The following is a 20,651-nucleotide window of genomic DNA, read 5'->3' on the forward strand; positions in this document are numbered from 1 at the left end:
CAATCTATAGATAAAACATTATCTATTGTTAGTTTTTCGCCCGCACGAACATTCCAAGGTTTAACATTCAGCTCACAATCATGGCTAAACTTTACGCTACCTACCTAATATCTTTATCAAGTTCTACCGTCGCGTCATCACGTGTATCTTCAGACATTTGCAAACATATAATGTTTCTTGTAGCGTCTAATCATGCTATCGTATTGTCAATAGCTATACTACATATATGTACCTGTGCGTGCGCACGACCTTGTCTCTCGCTGGGCGCAGTTTGTTGCTACGGAGTTTTCGTTTGGCCACTTAGTTATAAATGAGTCGTCGCGCTTGTCTTCTGTTCAATCAATACCTTGTATTTTATCATCACCTAATAAAATTTCTTTTGTGCTCGTAAGCATCCCATATTTTACCTTCAGACGATTCACTGTTAGAACGTTATGTTAATAATCGTTAAAAATAATCTATACTTGAAAATATTCTCCATTAGCATCTCATTATTGTACCTACTTTACTATCGTTTTAGAGCATTTTATCAATTTATGACGGGTGTTGTTTCCTTCAAATTATTTAAAGGAATTTGACTAATTTAAAACAACCCCATAGAAATCGAAGCGTCCTCACACCAGTAACTCACAACCCGCCATTATAATACAGATTAAACAGTAGTAAAAGCGTCGTAAAACTTTTATAGCTATTAAGGCTATATTTTTCCAAAATTAGAAATAGTCACAAAGACGTCGCCGCCTCAAAGGATTAGAAATGGAATCCGGTGCATAATCGCGCCAGTTTTACGTTCCGATCCTTACGGATAGAGTCGTAAAGATGTCAAATGTATGTAAGTTGTAAGGTCCGTGGTTTAACGAGCCTTTCTGTTTCGGGACCATAAAGCGTTCCCCGCCTCGCCCCCTCAGCTTTAACGACTAATTTCATGCAAGACGTATCGAGTAACTGCACCCTTCTGTGGAAAATGTTAACAAGAGTCATAAAGCATGTGCGCTTTATGTCGCGGGATCAACTTTTATTGGAACAAACTGCAAAAGTTTAAGGGCTTTATTAAGTCGACCGAAAATTACGGTTTTTATTGTATTTCAAATTATATAACTGAGCATTTTTTTAGTTATTGATTTTTCCATCTATCGTTATGAAACCTTCGAATTCTAAAATGCGATATTTACAGATCGAATTGGCTATTTTATATTATAATTTAAAAGGGTATCCCAAGAATTAGAATCTAAGCAGTAGATTACTTATAGTTATACTTAGTCGTTTGTTGAAATAAAAAGTTTTTGTTTTTTTAAGTAATAGATGTATCGCAATAAAGAGTTTACATGCGTTACACACTTCTTATTCAATCTAACCTGTGTTTTTATTATTCCAGATTTCCTGAAGCCGCGCAAGCGGTTGTCGACGGGCGGAAAGAAATCGCCGCATTCGCACAAGCACGAGTGTGGGCACGGCGCGCACATCCGCCCGCCGAAGGTGGCGCGACTCGCCCAGACCCACTTCAAACGCCCCAGCTAGGCAACACCTCCCAGTTTCATCAAAATCACCTATCTGTACTACTTCAATACACTGCGTGAACTCGATACCCTGCAGATTCTCAAAACCAGGCAGCTTTTTGCAATCATGTCTTTGGAAATCTCTGTTCGAGCGAGTTGCCTTAGAGGCAGTTGTGTGCAAATTTTTTTATCCATTAATTTATTTTGTATGTCGATAATGCGCATTGTGGAGAACAATATAATAATGTTAAGTAATTTGTAAGATAGTTTCAGACATTATGCATATGATATGATTTAACGTAGGTAACACATTAATATATTATGTTGTCCCGAAAAACTGTCACTGGATGCATCACAACTTTATTTGCTCAATGCATAAAAGCATCACACCGAGCGGACCGTTGGGTTCCACCATTCTGCACGTAGACACTAAACTTAAGATGTTCTGGGCAATGTTTATTATGTGACAATTAATTTGTAAGTTTATTATGATCTCTTTGACAAGTAAATTAAGTTATAGTAGGTTTAGAGTTAGCTAAGTTAGGGTTCCCGGACTTGCGTTAAAGCCTATCAATCATCATGTCACGTGTCTTGTTGCACAAATTTTCCGTTGGTCACAACAACAGATGTCGGATGTCAGAGATAAATGCCTTGAAAATGCTATGAAGCTGCCGCCGAAATAAGATTTCCATCCATTAGCCTCCGAGCATATTCGACGCGTTTCCAGTACGAAAGAGACTATTTACTGTGTCTTGGCCTCCGCCTCTGAAATTGTGGAAAAGATACAAAAAATACTCTCTTTTACATTAAAATGTCTCACAGTAACCAAACAGCACAGTAAGCAATAGTTAGTGTAGTAGAAATACAAATACTCAATGTGAACCGATTTCGTTACCTTCCACGTAACAGAAGACTTAAGTATTGCCAATTTTAACGTAATTAACTGCTGAGCGTTCAGTATGTTTGAGTATTTGTGTTTGATCGACGCATAGTACTCTTATTTCGCAACCTTAGTCGATATATTTGTTTTGTTGTTGTATTTTAATGGATTATATCTTTATGATTATAGATATTGATAATTGTTTTTTTATAATATTGGATTTCTAAAGGTTTAGTTCAGTTTGCCGAACGCCTGGCCGCGACCCTTTATTAAAGTACAAAATATTTCTCGTTAATTTTAGGTCGAGGGGTCGCGGCTGCCTCAAAACTATGGAAAAGACAGGACAGACATTTACGCCTATTTTTTCACGTCTAATCCCAAATTATAAATAAAATAACTTAAGATTCCAAAACATGTTAAACATTAAAATACATTATTTATGTATTGAATAGTTTTGGTCGAGGTGACGACATAAACCGTACCATCTTCACTGCATTTTAGCCAAAGCTTGTGTTTGACATACGGTGAGTCTGACTAACATTGAAATGAAATTAAGAAAATGAACTTTTGAATTATTGACAAAGTTAGGAACACTCCTTAAATTATTTTTTGAGAATGCTGCATGCTGGCATGATTTTACGAAGACTTCTTAAATTAGGTGTTCGTTAACTATATGACTTTGTTTATTAGGACTATTTCGATTTTGTTCTAAAATTTATGAATTGTCTACGCGTAGTCCTACGCACGGACGCGATCAATCAATTCACCGACTCGCTTGCGATTTGGTGACTCTTCGGAAAGTTTTTCTTTCTGGAATGCCATTCGTGCTGAGACAGTGTCTGATCCTTCCGCGTTTAGGACGACGCCCAAAAATGTTTGATAATTATAGTTTTGTTGTTTGATATGTCTATCTATTTGGATGTTGTTATGTGCCAAACCGCGCCGCGCCGGACATAGCGGCTTCTGAATCGTTTCATTCGCCTTCGAGCCTGGTACACTCCGATCTATTAAATATCGAAATAATTGCGTTGTACGGCATCGAGATGTCATAATTTTAATTTAATATTCTCTAACACCTGTGATGTATTAAATATGATCTCAGAACATAATTTTACTTTATGCAATTGTCATATTTAATATTTTTTTGTTTATAATAGTGTATGTTACTGCGTCCGAGTTAGTAACCTGCTTAAATAAACGTATCCCTGGCGAGTCTTGACAGCGAATGAGAAATAATTTAATGCATCAAAATGTTTTTTATAGAATGTTATAGAAGGAACGTTTTATGGAATGTAAGATGTTGCTTGCGATGTCGGCAGCTGCAACTAGTATAACGCTGAACGACTTACTGTACCCCTAGTGTAAGTTTTCAGTTACAAAATACGTCTCGATCGCGTTCGCGTAAAATCTCAAGTTGTATGGAAACACGAACATCGCAAACGTTCCGCTAGAGACGCTGTTCGTAATTGCATACAAATTGAGATTTTAACGCGAACGCGATCGAGACGTATTTTGTAACCGAAAACTTACACTAAGGGCACTGAATTATAATCCCGGTTCACAGGTCGGTCATGGTTACGCCCAAAATGTAGCCGACGACGGCTTTGGCTCATAAAGCCCAAGTTTCCTAAAACACTTTATCACACGTGTGCATTTGCCCAATTAGTGAAATTTTCCAAAACTTACATGTTTGTGATTATTATACTTAATAAATGTACAAACTGTACTGATACCCAATGGGAAATGCACTTTTAGATAAGGTGCTCCTAGAGAGTGATCACCTTTAGCGAAAATGGGTTTTACGAACCTAAGCTACCCTGGCGAGCGATTTTTCGTTCATTGTATGGTCGATACACTCGTCGCTAAGCGATTAGCTGGAGACATGCAATAGACTTGAAAATCGCCGAGTCGCCTAACGCACCTATTCGTGGCCGGGCTTTGTGGGATAGAATTTCACATGCGTCGTCGAGCGTTGACGCTTCCAGGCATAATAACTTGTTGCAATGGTGAGGTTAATAGCTGACGTCGTTTGATAATATCTTGCAGACAGTTAACAGTTAATGAGTCAAAGCCTGTGCCGTCAGTCGTTCTGACAGTATTTGAATATTCTGAGTAAGGTGAGAAGGCTAGAGCTACCCGCGCACTGTAAATATCGTGCACTCACTTGTATTTATTGAGGCGGGCTGTACAGTGAGAGGTTTTTGTAAGGGATACACAAAAAATAATTCTATGTATAAATATTATTTTCATTTAAGCAGCAGAGGCAATATAGAGTGTTAGTCCGTGCCAAATATAGCTCACTGTAAACCAGAGGTTGCTACCTCGAGCCTGTAGGTACCATAATGGTCTCACTGCCAAGCAATACACGCTGTAAACATTCGGTCAACACTATATAAATAATGTGTAATAGTTTATGTATGAGCTCCATTTTATTAATGTATAATACTTAAATTTAGTTAAAAAAAGCTTATTTCATTCAGTAACTCTATTGTTTCATTCCTTATTCCCCACAACAAGACTAACTCAGAGATGTAAATTCTAACGATGATGTAAATTCTAACGATATTTTTGAAGATTTAAAAGGTCAAGTATCCATCACAGTTTAACGTCTCTGAATTAGTATGTACGATATTAAGTTAAAACACATGGGTATAGATCAAAAACTAGACAAAGTTAAACCGGTACGATACAAAACTACTGACTGGGAAAAGATCAGGTTGTGACACTAAAATTTACCTGCATTGTCTGTTATATAACGGAATGTCACTGTAGTCCTCCAATTTTTTGAACTACACCCAGATCTCATAAAAGAGAAAGTGGAAGGAGCAGGTCAAATGAAAGAGTATGTTGGATGCTCGTATGAAAATGTTTACTGATATCACAATCAATTCTACACAACTACCCATTACCCGTCGATCGTGTACACTGCGGTCATGGGTGATACAATACAGAGATACACTTTACCGATTAAACAACTGCTGAACGAGGGTTCAAGTCGCTAGTTCCTATAGAAACACTGAAAATGGTACAGTCGCCTTTGAACAAGAGCAAGCTTTTGTTTCGAGCTTAACGCGCTTTTGAACTGATTATTTAGCTTGTGGATCAGAGAACAATGCTTTAAGCCTGAAAGAAAAAATATAATGGGACAATTCTCACTTTACATTCCCATAAATTTAAAGATTAAGAGATTATAGGTGGGAATCGCCTAACGGTGCGATCAATCGAAATAAAAATAACCTATCGGGAAACAATAACAATTCACACAAGTTTTAATGATAACTTATTTTATTTTTATATCGTGTTAATGTTAATCCAAGAAACAAAACGACTTGTACCCCTTTTCACTCGTCGCAGTAGTACACCCAAGCGCGGGACTGGCGCTACTAAAGGTACTGATTCTTACTAAACTATTGGTACATAAATATTACCCAATGAAACAGTGACTATAACTTGTTGATTAAATGGAAAGGTCGTTCAGGTGTGCTGTAACAATTTAAAAACATCTAAACTAGTGTTAGACGGATCTACGTGTCCAAGTGAAAAAAAGTTTAGTTAAGGTAAAAATGTCTACGTTATTTATGTAGGTAGGTACTTATTCAATAAAAAAATACACGCTAGTCAGTACAACGTTAAGTGACAGATACTTAGTTAGCAGGTACAGTTACAAATAAAGTTTAATATTAGCCAATTTCGAAAAATATTAATAGTTTTTGATTTGATCAGAGTAGCACCGTGGACAGGTTTATGAAAGTTAATGTTGCTAACGACTTTAAAAAGCACAGTAAAGATGATTTTATTATTAAAAATAATCCATAATGCTACTCAGATAATCGATATATTGAAATACAATTTACATTAAAAGCAAAGGTTTAGATTTCAAAAGAGGATAGTTATTGTCTCAAAACATTACAATTTGGGTAAGTAAGTAAGGCCGGAGCCACAAATACAAAGTCGACATTCGGAACCTCCCCTCTAATATACACGTTACGTACAGTAACTAAGTATTTAATTATTTACATTTTATAGAATATTACACTTAGGCACATCAATTGTTATAAAATTACGATTTAATTCGAAAACGTGATCCTGTCACCGATATTCAGCTATGCTACCACGAATCTAATATCAGTAATAAGTGATTATCATTACACGTAGGGTTAGGTAGGTAGTCTTTCAATGCTCAAATAAACTTGAAAAATAAATTTACGTAACCGCTACTTCATATTACAACATTTATAACGTTTGAAATAGTTAGGTACTTAGAAACGATTTGTAATGAAACATTTTTCTCTTAGAGCACGAGAAGAAAGTAGGCGACACGGGCAAGAGAATTCACGGTAAGGGTATCTGCAGTTGTGTTATAATTTTTTGTACTTGCAAAAATTAATCCCTATTCTACTTAGTTGACAACAAAGTTTTAAACGCCTAGGATAGGGCAAGCGGCAACGCCAACATGGGAACTTTAGTCGCTAGATGTCGCCAGCCCTCAGCAGTTTATTGGCAGTGTATTAATCACATTTACTAGCAAGATGAATGAATGCATTGATCAGTTTGGCTGCACTATTGCACTCGTCAATTCTCTTACCCAAACCTACCTTAACAAGCGTGACGACGGGGGCGAGATAAATTTTGTACTTTTAATGCCCCCTCTAACCACGACCACCACCAGTGCTATGCTAAATCGTATCATAACATTATAATATTTGTGTTTTGAAGATATATTTAAATCACTTGCTAACTTGGTCATAATACTACGTTATCTGGGACTATAATCTAGCATAAATAGGTAGGTATGTCGTACAACCCGACACGGGCAACATCGAAACACTGATTGATTACTAGGAATAGACCCTAGAGGTCCATTCTGATCGCGAGTGAAAAAGTTTTGAAATACAACCAGAACGGACCACCAGAGCGTGTTTTATAGTAGAATTATTAAGACAGCAATTCTCGATTAGCTTTGGACATCGAAATCACATCGTAGGTATATAAAATATTTTTTTTATTTAAGAAGTCTAGAAATTGGTGCCATCTAAATTTGTTTGTTTTAAGATGCGGGCACGGACGACCAGCTTAGTTATGGATCGGATTAAAAAACATTTTAAATAAAATACTGCGCCTTGACCTTTTCCAATACAGAACGGCATAACACATTGAACAGAAACAATTTATGTTACAATTGGTTTAGCTATCAAATTTGTCCTACTTAATGCTTCGAATGGGTCGTAATCCCTGCTTCCGCCCAGGCGGGTCGTCCGCGGGCCGCGGTTAAAAGTACCCTAATGCGGAACACTACACCCATAGCTCGTACAAATCTTTGATAAAGATCCTAAAAAAGCTGACTACCGCTAGTAAGTATATCCCTTTTCAACAGTCAATACGGTGGTGTGGATGGTGAAACATCACGCTTCGACAAACCCCCAACACCCGAGAGACTGCGCTGTCTACAGACGGCCCTAACCACTCTATAAGCTCTAGATAAATATAAAATTACTTTAGACATCTATAATTTACGTAATAAGTCGGTTTGGTGTCGAAGTATGCGATTATAGAACGAATAATACGTCGAACATTTAAAAGCAGTCCAGTGTCCGCCGCGTACCTTAATAATGGACGGCAAAACATTAGCAAGAGCAGTCCAGACAGACCTACGTACAAATATTGCAAACATCGTCTATCAATACAGTTTAAAGCTGGGCGATATTTATGGTAGGTACAGATGGGTTCACCTCCCATCTTAAATCGACGCCACTGTCCGCGCTGATCTCTGGATAATTAAATTAGGTACACGGTGCCTGTTGTAACCTCAAGTTACCGCAGCATACAACGGAATCCAGTCAAGGAACAGTTCCAAATGACACCCTGGCAGCCGCGAGTACCGACACTTTAATATTGCTGCAAAATAAAAAGACCGACGCACTGGACTGCAACCTTCTAAAACTTTACCAACTAACCTACAGACAAAAATCACATTTACTTTAGATAGTGTAAAAATAATGTTTATAAACGTTGGCCTATACATTAATCATTAGAATTCATTGTACTTCAACTAGTTGAAAAGCTTATTATTATTATCACACACATTAGGTAGATATCGAACTTTAATGTACAAATGCTAAAATAGAGCCTATCAGCAGCACTAGAACACTAGCAATAACATACGCGTGACTCAGACTTTGTATTATTTACCAGAGAGTATCTTAAAATAAGTTCCAGTATAGAGTTGTTCCCACCACCCATTAAAAGAGGAGTTACTGTTGTTTGCGGCGCGATCGCGCGTGGACAGCGATGGGCCCTTGGGACCACATTACATCTAATTATGCCCTAAAACCGGAAAGATCTTCAAAGTGCGCACATCGAGACATTGACACAGTTTAAAATTCCATAAATCTTATCCGAACACAGCGAACGTACTTTTTCAATTGTTCTTGTCCTTAGTCGTTTATTTAAGCTTTCCATTTACTTAAGTTATAATAGTAATTTAAAACGTGCTTACGTTTGATTCAAAGCCGCGGTCTAGGCACGATGATGACACGTTATGATTCAGTCATTTATAGCTAGAGATGCGCCGGACATTTGGTAAGTAATTATTCTGCAAATTTATTATGTTCGTCGAGTAATTCGATCGAAACATTTGGCTCCTTTGCCGAATATATACCAAAAAGTCAATTTGTATCATAAGAAAGTTCGCGTGGTAGTCACACAGTTTGAATTTCAAGAGTCATCAACATCAGGCAGCGTTTCACCAGAATGTGCGAGGTTTGTCATTAATCAATAGAAACGCTTCATTTACATATCCTCGCTCAGCGCAGCTCTAATGGAAACAGCTCAGCGGAGCGAGAATTGCTAAATGAAGCGTTTCTATTACTTAGATCATAACAAACACATTCCACGTAACGCATCCTATCTCTGGTGGAAACGCAACTTAGGCTGGGAATATTCACACTTTGGTGCTAGAAGATTATTGGCTAGCTTAGATACTTAGATAAACCACTATACATAAAACGAAAATATGCAAGCAAGAAAAAGATACCTTTGCCCATTTTATTTCGGGTAGTAGGTAAATTTTCCCTTTGCCCAGCAGTGGGACACTGTATATGCTATTTAAAAAAAAAGTTAATTTGTACCCCTTCAATAGACTCTACATTCGGCGCACCTCTAGTTATAACTATAACCGATTACAAGTTGTCGCTATCTCTAGGGGCGATGAGACTTCGCAGTTTATTTTATAAATTATTCTTACCACAGAATAGAATACTCATCACTAATAAACTAGGGATTTTTCTCTACCACAACAAATTATACATTATCCCATATTTAAATACCTGTCGTTGTGGTACTAATTCTTGTATAACTCAAAAGAAAGCTTATAAAATCGCATTAGGTACTTGAGGTTTTATTTCGCCCTCAAATGATATGAATCGTACGATACTAATCACAGGAATGCATCCCGTTAGTTTATTTACTTTTATTTATTAGACAATACAAAAAATACAAATGGCGGACTTGATGCCAAAATGTTAACTCGAGTAGAATAGTTACATGAAAAAACCACGCAATATACGATTTGATATACACATTGAGAATGCTATAAGATTAAAAAAATAACAAAATTTAAGTCTCCCTCGAACAAGTAATGATTTAATTTTGTTTACAAAGGAAACTTAGTTATAACAAATGAAATACTACCTTATTAGAACAGGCACTATTACACCTATCCATTTATTTTGAAATCTTAGCGGACACTAGGTAACTATGAATCCTAGAGAATACAGGACCTATAAACATTGATATAATATGGACACTAATAAAGGGCGAACTAAAACGTATTCTAACCGGCAAATGATAATAATGATTATTGTCTGACACTGGGTTATTGTCGAGACAGCAGCTCTCTGGCGTTGCTCGCCATTCTATTGACTATAGTAAGCTGCGCTGCGACGCACGATGTACTTGCAGCTATGATATACAAAGTATACTTGCAGTTTCATAACGCGTTTTAAATAAATCGTAAACATGACCTAGTTGTCTAAAGATGGCTGCAGTCGCTGAATGCCTGCGACAAGCTTCTTATGCTACGTAACAGGGTCAATCGCCACCTACGTAGGAGCGAGTTTAGATATTTTTTGAGAATTACTGCTCTACATTAAAAAGTATACTGTCGTCAGCCCGGTTAATGTTTCCTTAGCTCAAGACATGTGTTGTTTTGTTTGTGACGTCACAGCAGCAGCGTATACGAGTAAACTAGTTGCGATGCGTACACGCCGCGCGCCGGCCTCTGGGCCGCCCGGGGAACCGCAACGGAAAGGAGCGGGAGCGGGTTAAAAATAAAAATAAAATAAAAAGGGATATCTGGATGTTTATTTACATTTGCTCTATAATAACTGTGATTATTATTGAAGATAAAATTAAGCAACATCAGTGCTGATCCCTGATTTCCCATTATCGAATTCAAAACATGTTAAAACATTTCAACTCGTGTTGAACAAGCCCCTAAAGCTAAATTAAAACATAAAAATACCCATCATTGTACAGAGTTAGCTCTCGGCTCGTACCGCTAGGTACTTACACTTCAATGTTATGTGAAATGAATAAAGCAAACGTTGCTCTACGGCGCAGCCAACGGGCGCGACCAACACACGTACAAGTACAAAAATAATATAACCAAACATAAGACCATTATCAACCCACACTAGTGTGTTTGTACATTTTAAGTCGATAAGATAATAAATTATTGTCAAAATAATTATATCAGTGAACTACAATTTCCATGCATTTAACTAAGCTAAGTATCATGGGTGCGGCGTTACGTTTAAACCGTACAACTAAATATACATACACGGGGCACGAATAAATCCAGCTGCTTAGCAAAATGGAATTTTAAACACAATTTTATTTTATTGCAACAACCCAAAATTTACAATATTCAGTTTGCATCAAACTAATATAATAATGAGTTAAATCACAGAACCTCGCCAATGGATCATACCTCGTGCTGCGTCAGACACTGCCCCATATACAAACCGTACAAAGTAAGTCAAATAAATCAACTAAATCGAATTTGTAAGCATTTTCACTAATAAGAAACTTTTGTTAACATTCCATCAGTTAATATAGACTTAAAAAATAAACCCCAAAACTCCGAAATAAGACTTAAGTTTAATAATCAAAAGAATGTGAGGCAAATGAGCGCGCGAACGACGCGGGGTTAAAGTATAATAAAATTATTATAGTGCGTAAGAACAGAGATCACTGACTACTGTCCTAGGACAAGCTCGCTCGAGCGGCGGCGGCCACCGCGCGCGCAACGGGCGCGGCCGGGGAAAGGGGGGACGGACGAAGCCCAATTGAAGAATAAACTATGAGCAAATAGTATTGTTGAATTTCAATTTCAATATAAAATATTTACCTGTATTTTAATGCAAATTGGGCACTGGTGTGATAATGGTATGGAGCGGGCGTATTGGACAACATACTTAGTGTAAGCCGATTTTAACGCATGCGCGTATGAGCATTCTCACATTATCCAATACGATATCTGTGTCGAACGGCAATAATATGTAAAAGAAAATATCACATTCATACATTTTATTCGCCCCGAACTTGAGTCGAATAATGTAAAAACACTTTCAGAATTTGAATTTCTCTCGCCTTACACAGCGATATCCCTTCCTTGTACGCGTCTTGAATGGGAGCATTCGCTGACCGATTGTCCACTACGCACGTCCATATCGATTAAACTGAAGCATGGACATGTGGAAAGTTAGAAACGATAAAGAAAAGTAAATGACACACAAAAACATCCTTAGGAGAATGAAATGAGTGTCGAATCCAAAGTAAAGTTTCTGGAGCGGAGTCTAGAAAGCGTTATAGCAACAAATTCAGACTCCAAGAACAAGCGCCGATGCGGTGTGGCCCGAGCGGTGGCCGCGTGTCATTAATGAATAAAATAATCATAATGCGTTTACATTAGCAACTACAACCGTAAATAATATAACTAAACATAATAATTATTGTCGGGCAGCAACTTTAATGATCTAAATACAATTAAAAACATTATTGTAGTCTTGTCACAAAATAAATCGGTTTATTGGAAAACTCAGTGACTGAACTAAAACGTGAGTGGATAATAAACTAGGATTAGAAATGATTATTAATGTAAATAAAACTTAAGCTAAAACTTATAAAAATACGACTAATAAGCGAAAAATAAGCCGAGCGACCGGGCCCATTCGAACGCTAATACAAATATTGTACGATATGACTAAAATTGCTTTGGCCGGTCGCCACAGGAACGGTTCACGGGTGTGGCTCCTCTACTACAGTACAGACGTACATAATCGTGCACGGGGCGGAGAGAAGAGCTACATCACTTTAGTTCCCAAGAAACCCGCCACATCGCCTGGAGGCGCCATCGTCGATACAAAAATGCCGCCTCCAAGCGATCTGCCAGCAAGGTAAGCTCATCTCACGGAAAAGGAACACTGGTTCAAAATTACAACACTAGGGAATTAATATAATGGGACGACCAGACGCAGTGGTTCACTATAATAACGTGCAAACCGAAACACCCAGTCTTTATCGACGCGATAGAACAGCGAATAAAAAATAAGCTCCACTAAATCTCTCCAAATAAACTAAGATTGCAGTCGTAAATTAATTGCATTAGATTCTTTTTTTTTCAATAATAAAGAATAGTTAATTTTTCTATCTAAAGTGAATATACATGCATATAACACATATAGTTTACCTATTAGTGCGTACTAGACTTTTTTAAATATAAAATTCTTAGATAGTTAAATTTCGTTTAATTTAGTCGAATCTAAGAGCTATACAAGTAGTCCTTCACCGCGCCCTACACGTTAATATCTACACGATAATTAAAAAAAAATCCCGTTAATATGAATACAGGTTAACTGCGTACATGCCTCGTCACTCACTACGCTACATGATATGGAACGTAACATAACATCCTAACGCAACACTGTTACTCTACCACTAATAAATTTAAATCAAACCTTTAATTGACAAATCACCGTCACGTAAAACTAAAAGAAATGATGCGACTCGAGAACCTCCATTTTATTTATAAGTCGGTAAGCGAGCGCGACGAGTTCGATCCTAAGTCACGAATACATTCACCATTAAAAAGATTTGGTACAAACAATTATATGTCTACGATAAAAATATTAGTAAATGCAACCTACTCGCTTCGCCTCAGCAGCAAAATCTTAGTAAAAAACAAATTAACGCAAAATTTACAATCCATATAATACAGCGATAAACAAACGAACCTATATCACTACCGCCTAGTACATAAACATAAGGAATAAAACATAATTATTAAATCAATACAACAATACACTAAACCGATCGGCGATTCCATTCCACTAAATAATTTATCGCGCTTGTCGTCAAGGACGAAATTAATTAAAAACACCAAACATACGAGTACAAGCTACTAGGTAAAGCGTACAATTTGGAAACGTCAAATCTGTACGATGAGTTCGGGTACAAACGTGTAATAATAGATTATTATGCTCGCTAGCAGTTAGCGGCACAGTGATCTGTCGGTTAACACACACTAATCATAAGTTTTGTTTTGAAAGTTGAAGTGTGTTCAGTCCTAAGCGTCTACTCCTACGTTCAAATAAGCCTAAGTTTAGTATACCAGACTTATCGTCACGAATCACCCTACCCAACAAGACGTAACTATAATGAGGTGACTATAATGTTCGCTCGTTTACAGATCACCACAGGGGATGATGCTATCGTTTCTGGCTCACTTGCGCTTGAGCAGAACTATTCAAGATTAAAGCAATCAGAAAGAACGAACTGTATTGATTGCACTGGAAAATCGCTGACTCGATCAGCTACGTACCTCACATTTTTGCATCCGCCCAACTACTTGACACCAAGAACTTACATCTGATCAAAAAAGGATCGGCATTCCTGCCACTCAGAATATAACTAAACTCTTTGTTGAAATTCCACACGTCGCTTCTTCTACCCAATCTCGGTAGTTCAGCTACAATCCTGGGTTTTCTGACTGGGGATGTTCACCGTCTTCGCCCCTGGCGGGGTCTGTAGAACAAGTCGAGTTCACCTCAGCTCAGTAGAGTTCCCTCGGAGCCGTCGCGCCTCCCGCCGGGTGGGGGGTGGGGGGCGCTCAGTCGGTGTACCAGAGGTGCTGCTGCGGATGCTGCGGCACGAGGTACGTGGGCGAATAGGGCTGTAGGTACCCGGGCAGGCGCGCGCCGCTCGCGTGGTGCGCCGGCGGCGGGCCCGCCACTGACCCCACGCCGCCAACGCCGCCCACGCCGGCTACGCCGCCAACGCCGCCGCTACAAGTTATAAAACAAATCATAAGTATTATTTATTTATTTTTTAAGACATTGGTTACACGCTAATTCTGGTATCAGTTCAGTCCATCAAGAATGATGACCAGGACCCAATTGCATAACAAACTACAAGGTACAGTCGAGTTCATAAACTTGTGGGCAAAAATTTGATCAAAAATATCTGAACTCTGAATCTGACTAGTGTATTTCAATACAGAAATGTAAATGTTTAGATAGTTTAATGGGGGAATTTCAATATTCAAGATACCAATTGACGTTGTTTTGTTTACATTTAGTTAAAATACCTATCCAAACCAAGTATAAGGAAGGTTGTCTGAACAAAAAAACACTTACGTATGGTAGTGGTATGTGGGTACGTATAGTGGCGGGGGCAAATATCCGGGCGACACGCCTCCCGCCGGCGACAAGACGCCGCCGCTACCAGTCCTGGAATTACAAACATATGCAAATTTATAAATACTTATCAGATAAATAAAAAAGTTAGATATTGTTGAAGCTGTCAACTCTAATCAAACTAGTACATTGCGATGGAGTATTTTACTAACGAGTATAGAGGCCTTAATGTTTAACATAATCACAATCGTTTTCACCACTTGTTTCTGTCACACGGCATAAGATGAGGGTAAATAGAGACGGTGAATGCGATCGTGAACGTCAGCGCGTTAGACAATACGGCCTTAGGTACAGAAACAGCTCAGCGGAGCGAGGATAGGTAAATGAAGCGTTTCTATTGGTTCATGACAAATAAGTACAATACATTCCTCGCAATGTATCCTTGCTAGAAACGCAGCCTAAACCAGGACATCCGTCCAACTTGTTGGTGGACTGTACATCCTTCGCTGCGCTCGCATATCCGCGGTTTCCATTCGAGAACTTTTCAGCCCCAACGGCCATCTGTTCTCAGTGCCACATTTCCACAGTTTGAAGCCGTGGTGGCCTAGTGCTTTGACCTATCGCCTCTCAAGCAGAGGATCGTGGGTTCAAACCCGGGAAATTCATGTGCCTGCGTGGAAAGTACTGCCCAAGCCCTCACATTCTGAGAGATCTGTGCCCAGCAGTGGGACGTATACAGGTTGAGATGATAAAAAAAAAAATAAAAAAACCTTTATTGCCACAACATAAAATTAGACATTGTTGTTGGGACAATGGGTCCCCAGTGTCAGCATATGGTGGGCTTGATGATGATAGTACTGTTCGGGTGAGTATACTGACTTGTAGTGCGCGTGGGGGTGGTGGTGCCAGGCGTGCGGCGCCGCGTGCTTGTGCGCGGCGGGCGGCGGCGCCACCGCGCCCGCGCCCGCGCCCGCGCTCGTGTACTCGCGGCAGCCGCCAGACTGCAATCACGAATAAATAACTATACTGTTTGTTTGATTCATTTTATTACACGAATAAATGTGACGCCGTCTCCGTCTACTCGAACAAAACAAACAGAGACGGCAACACATTTATCCGTCAAATATATTTAATCAATGGATAGTGAAACAGGGGGGGGGTAAGACATTTGGAACAAGGGTTTTTGGACAGGAATATCGCTAGATGGCATTAGTACCGTGAGGTCTTGAAGTTAGTCAGTATGGGCTGCGATTGGTTGTTTTAATTTAGAACCAATGTCAAACGAAAATAGTGTGTGCTGCCCCCTTGTCGAGCTGGCAGCTCGCCCGTAGAGTGGGCGCTGTAAAGTCCAGTTTAGACCCACAAGAAAATGTATATAAGTTGAATTGCATAAAATGCATTGCAATATAACTGTGTTAAATAGCGCTACAGTAACAAAATGGGTAAATTTTAAAGAAAGTTTTATACCTACTGGTTATCACAGTAAAATCACTCAATAATGCTTTGAACAGATCGTGAGTTCTTTTATGTGAGAGAGCTCAAAAACAAAATATCATTCATTGACCAAACTTCAAGATATTCCTAAATAAAACACTGCCAATATGATTTATATTAAGTAAAAAAGGTTGATTCAGAGAGTTTCTACTTAAGTAGAATACGAGCTCCGCAAAGCGGGGCTTTGACTATGAACAGGAAGTTTGAGAGTTTACTCACGCTATCCCGTTTGTTGTGCTGGGCGGGAACGTACTGATTGCACTGGTAATCGTTCGTTTGGCGGACCGCAGCACCGTTCTATAATTAAAAAAAAAAGAAGTTTAGTACATCAATTCATCATTTCATGTGATCAGTTTAGTTTGTGTGTTCTCAAATTCGTTCTAATCGGTCAGCGTTCTGGTACATTTCAGGTTTTGTGTAGAATGAATTTGGACTTTTACGTTTGTAAAGCAACGTTCGTATGCAAGTAAGTTTCGTTTGTGAGTTGTTATGAAAATTTGCTAACCATTTTTTGACTTCTTCCTTATATCCGATTGAGCTGAAATTTAGTATAACTATGTAGGACTGCCTGTCCATTTGAGCGGAGCGAGGGGGTAATGCGCAGCGGAGTGGCGGACTGTGTCTGTCCATAGACGCGAAGCTAGATAGCAGACCGGGGCGAGAAAGTAATGCGCACCGGAGTTGCGGATGCACGGAGCGGGCGAGTTTCCCCACTCCTCTTCCTCGCTTCGCGTTCGCGTCCTCGCTCCGCTTCCCGGTTTTGTATGAATTTTTAAGCTAGTTAGCAACTCCCTCTTTCCACTGGAGAGGAGCGGAGATTTTATGCAATTTTATTTATTGCTTTAGTTTTATCTCGCTCACAGTGACCAGGCGGCAGCCTATGTCTGGTGCCAATATGTGGCTCTGCGGGGTGTCTGCCTGTGGCATGCAGCATGCGGCATGCGGCACTGACCTGCGTGTAGTGGTGATGGTCGGCGGGCTCGTGCTTGTGCGCCTCCTGCTGCGCGAGCGCCAGCAGCCGCTTCTTCTGGCTCTGCGGGGTGGCCTGCGCGCGCTGCGGGGGCGGCGCGTGCGGCGCGTGCGCGGCCACCGGCGCCACCGGCTGTTGCTGCACAAAAATAAAGCACAAATAAAGCCAAAATAGTACCTCGAGTAGTATTTGCCAGCAGCTACGACAGCTAAAAGGTGAAAAGGTGAATCCGATCCGATTTAATGCGCCCGATTTTGGGCTCGCAAAGAGGTCTGCGTCCCGCTTTAGAGCGCACTTTTGACGGAGACGAACCTAAGACAAGTATCTACTCATTCGACCCAGATACCTGTGATCTTAATTTGGTTGGAAGCGATTATATCCTCGTTGCCACTCTGTGTTCAGAGTAAGACGTAAGACATAAAGGCATGAGAGACACGTAACAACGACTGGCCGGCCGGCCTGAAACGAGGGACGCTTTGGTGGGTACAAGGAGTAAACCTAAGCTCTATAAATAATCTGGCATCAGCAGGGAAAGACGAGGAGTTGAGCCAACATTGCACGGTGTCGACGTCAGGAAACCTGTTTCATGCTCCCGCTGTTCCACAATGGCGAACTCGTCTGTTTTTAGTGGGTATCCCCTCTGTGAACGAACTCAACATACCCTCTGATTCCCTGAGTCAGGAGTAAATTCCAAAAATGATTAGGAACCACTGATCTAGGGGGGCCTTTTTGCCCGTGGCGAGTGTAAGAGAGCACTCACCGCGTGGTGATGATGATGGCAGGGCTGGTGCGGCTCGGGCTTGACGTGCGGGTCGTCGCGCGGCGAGCGCGCGCTGCAGATGACGCCCGCGGCCGCGGCCGGCGGGGGGCACTCGCCGCTGCCGCCTGACAAACATACACAACTTTAGGCTCACCACGCTCTCAGGGTAAACGACAGTGGTCTCCGACCCACTGAATAATTGGACGTTGTTTTGCAATAGTGTACCCTGATTAATTCTGCAATACAATGTCAACCCTTACAAAATGACAGTGAGTTGACTCAGTATTGCAAAACAGCGCTCAATTTATGTATACTCTACAAGCGCAAGATCACAATAACAATGGCCTATCCCTAGCGCAACAAAATGAAAACGTTTATTCTGCAAGTACGCCGCAAAGGGCTTTTTTTTTTCAAGTCACTTTTTTATTACTATCAGCGCTTTTGGAAAGACCATCATCGCCAAGAAGTGTAGACCACCATAAAAATTATTTTATTATAGATTTTAATTAATATCCCATGACTTTCCTCCCGTGACGAAAAAGATATGAGTTGCTCTCTATCTAGTGGAAAATTTTCTTAGTAGCATCTCAAGAAGAATTGTCAGTTAAATTTCAAGTCTGTAGCTCCAGTTTATTTTTGGTTTAGTTTATTTGTTTTTACACTTTCTAATTTTATGAGATGCTCTATAGGAGATGAGGGCGTGCAATCGACTGGAAAGGGAGGGCCTAGACCCCGAGGCCCGAGCTTATTATGGGGAGGAGGGTAAGAGGAGTTTCTTAGCTCCAGTGGTTTAGACTGCGGTGCGTCATCTGTCAGTCAGTCAGTCACGTTGCTCTCATTGTCAGCATATTGGTTAGCTTAGGGTTTACCTCTGTTGTTGTTCTGGCGGCGCGGCTGCTCGTCCTCCGAGTCGGAGATGGTGATGACAGAGACGGCGGGCGACGGCGTGTCGCGGATGGTGATCGTGTGCGCGGGCGGCGCCGCCGGCGCGCTGGTCTCCCACGACGCGCGCCCGCCGGCCGCGTTGTTCCTGGAAAACAGACAATACTATCTATATCTATTGCCACCAGAGTTGAAACCACACACAAGAACATGTAGAGTAATGACAGCGCGATTTTGACGTTCACTCATTGACTTCATATATTCTCCTTTTATGCAATCAGTTCTTCATGTAGCTGTGTGTGTAATCATTCACTTCAATTTCCGTGGCACTACCTATATGCTGAGGTCCAAGCAAGATAGTTTATATATTACAATCAGCAGCAGAAGTGGATGAGCAATTACGGTGCTCAAAATGATCTACACACGACTCTATTATTGATGACTTCTAATATAGATTGTATTTATCCGGAAGTACAGACGACGGGAGCGACTTCCATTCCTTAGCAGTTCGCATTATGAAAGATGAAGTAAACCGCTTGGTGCCAGCCAATGGAACACTAACTACATAACAGTGAAAACGCTTCCCCCGCCCCCCCGCCTGGAAGTCCGTCGGCAAGAAATAATTGTAAAACGCAATCGCAGCTTACTTTAGTAAATACATCTATGTATAGACTGCATGTTTCTTACGTCAAAACGGCGCACAAAATTTGTTCACAGCGCGGATTTGTTTGTAGACGTGACGTGACGTTCACTATAGTATGTTGACGTCCGTGACAGGGGTTGTGTCAAAGTAATATTGATGATTGATGTGCCGCGCGTTTTGATTTAAACAGCCAGTCCAGTGCCGTAAGGTACATAGATGTCAATGAGTAAATATAAACGTATACTAACGTGTTCTGTTCGTGATGGATATGCCTGTTGTGCCGCGAGGGCGGCGTGCCTTCCTTGACGCGCTTCTTGACGGGCGACAGCTGAGTCGGCTCCTTCTTGCCACCACTGCTTGCCATACTGCGAAACAAACCGAACACATTAAACCCTGCACTGTGTCTTGAGTTGTAAACAGAGTATGCTATTAAAAGTACGTTCCATGCGAAAGTATAAAGTAATACATTGATATTTCGTTGAAAAACAGACTTATTTTTGTACACGAAGAAATTATACTCTCATTAGAACTGGAAAGTAATGATTTTTGGATTTTTCCCTTTTTTGCTTCATCATATCAGCCGTAGGACGTCCACTGGACATAGGCCTCCCCCATAGACCTCCAGTTGCTGCGGTTGAAAGCGGTATGCATACACCTTGAACCAGAAGCTTCAACTCCTACGTCCTATTTACGCTGCGCTTGCCGATCTGCGGTCTCCATTCGAGCACTTTTCGGCACCAACGGCCATCTATTCTCCGTGCTATGTGGCCTGCCTATTATACAAAGTTTTTTTTTCTTCATGGGACCATAATTTCGTATAAGTTTCATCTC

At 40.3% G+C, this 20,651-nt stretch overlaps 2 protein-coding genes across 4 annotated transcripts in view; one reads left to right on the forward strand and one right to left on the reverse strand.

The window, feature by feature from the left end:
* The window catches only part of dap (cyclin-dependent kinase inhibitor dacapo), a 43,062-nt gene extending 38,203 nt beyond the window's left edge, over nucleotides 1–4,859 (forward strand). The window contains exon 3 of the mRNA XM_074098490.1: nucleotides 1,376–4,859. Coding sequence (XP_073954591.1) covers nucleotides 1,376–1,518 — 143 coding nt within the window. The 3' untranslated portion in view covers nucleotides 1,519–4,859. The remainder of the gene's footprint in view (nucleotides 1–1,375) is intronic.
* A 5,858-nt stretch (nucleotides 4,860–10,717) lies between these two features.
* Hipk (Homeodomain interacting protein kinase) overlaps nucleotides 10,718–20,651 on the reverse strand; it is a 110,085-nt gene continuing 100,151 nt past the window's right edge. For all 3 annotated transcript variants that reach the window (XM_074098467.1, XM_074098466.1, XM_074098468.1), the window contains 8 exons: nucleotides 20,069–20,185; nucleotides 19,165–19,325; nucleotides 18,296–18,420; nucleotides 17,518–17,673; nucleotides 16,785–16,862; nucleotides 15,951–16,072; nucleotides 15,072–15,164; nucleotides 10,718–14,720 (listed from right to left, as the gene is read on the reverse strand). In XM_074098467.1, the coding sequence (XP_073954568.1) occupies nucleotides 14,546–14,720; nucleotides 15,072–15,164; nucleotides 15,951–16,072; nucleotides 16,785–16,862; nucleotides 17,518–17,673; nucleotides 18,296–18,420; nucleotides 19,165–19,325; nucleotides 20,069–20,185 (1,027 nt within the window). In that variant the 3' untranslated portion in view covers nucleotides 10,718–14,545. The remainder of the gene's footprint in view (nucleotides 14,721–15,071; nucleotides 15,165–15,950; nucleotides 16,073–16,784; nucleotides 16,863–17,517; nucleotides 17,674–18,295; nucleotides 18,421–19,164; nucleotides 19,326–20,068; nucleotides 20,186–20,651) is intronic.

Source organism: Choristoneura fumiferana, chromosome 15, assembly GCF_025370935.1.
Source record: "Choristoneura fumiferana chromosome 15, NRCan_CFum_1, whole genome shotgun sequence".
Taxonomy (NCBI): Eukaryota; Metazoa; Arthropoda; class Insecta; order Lepidoptera; family Tortricidae; genus Choristoneura; species Choristoneura fumiferana.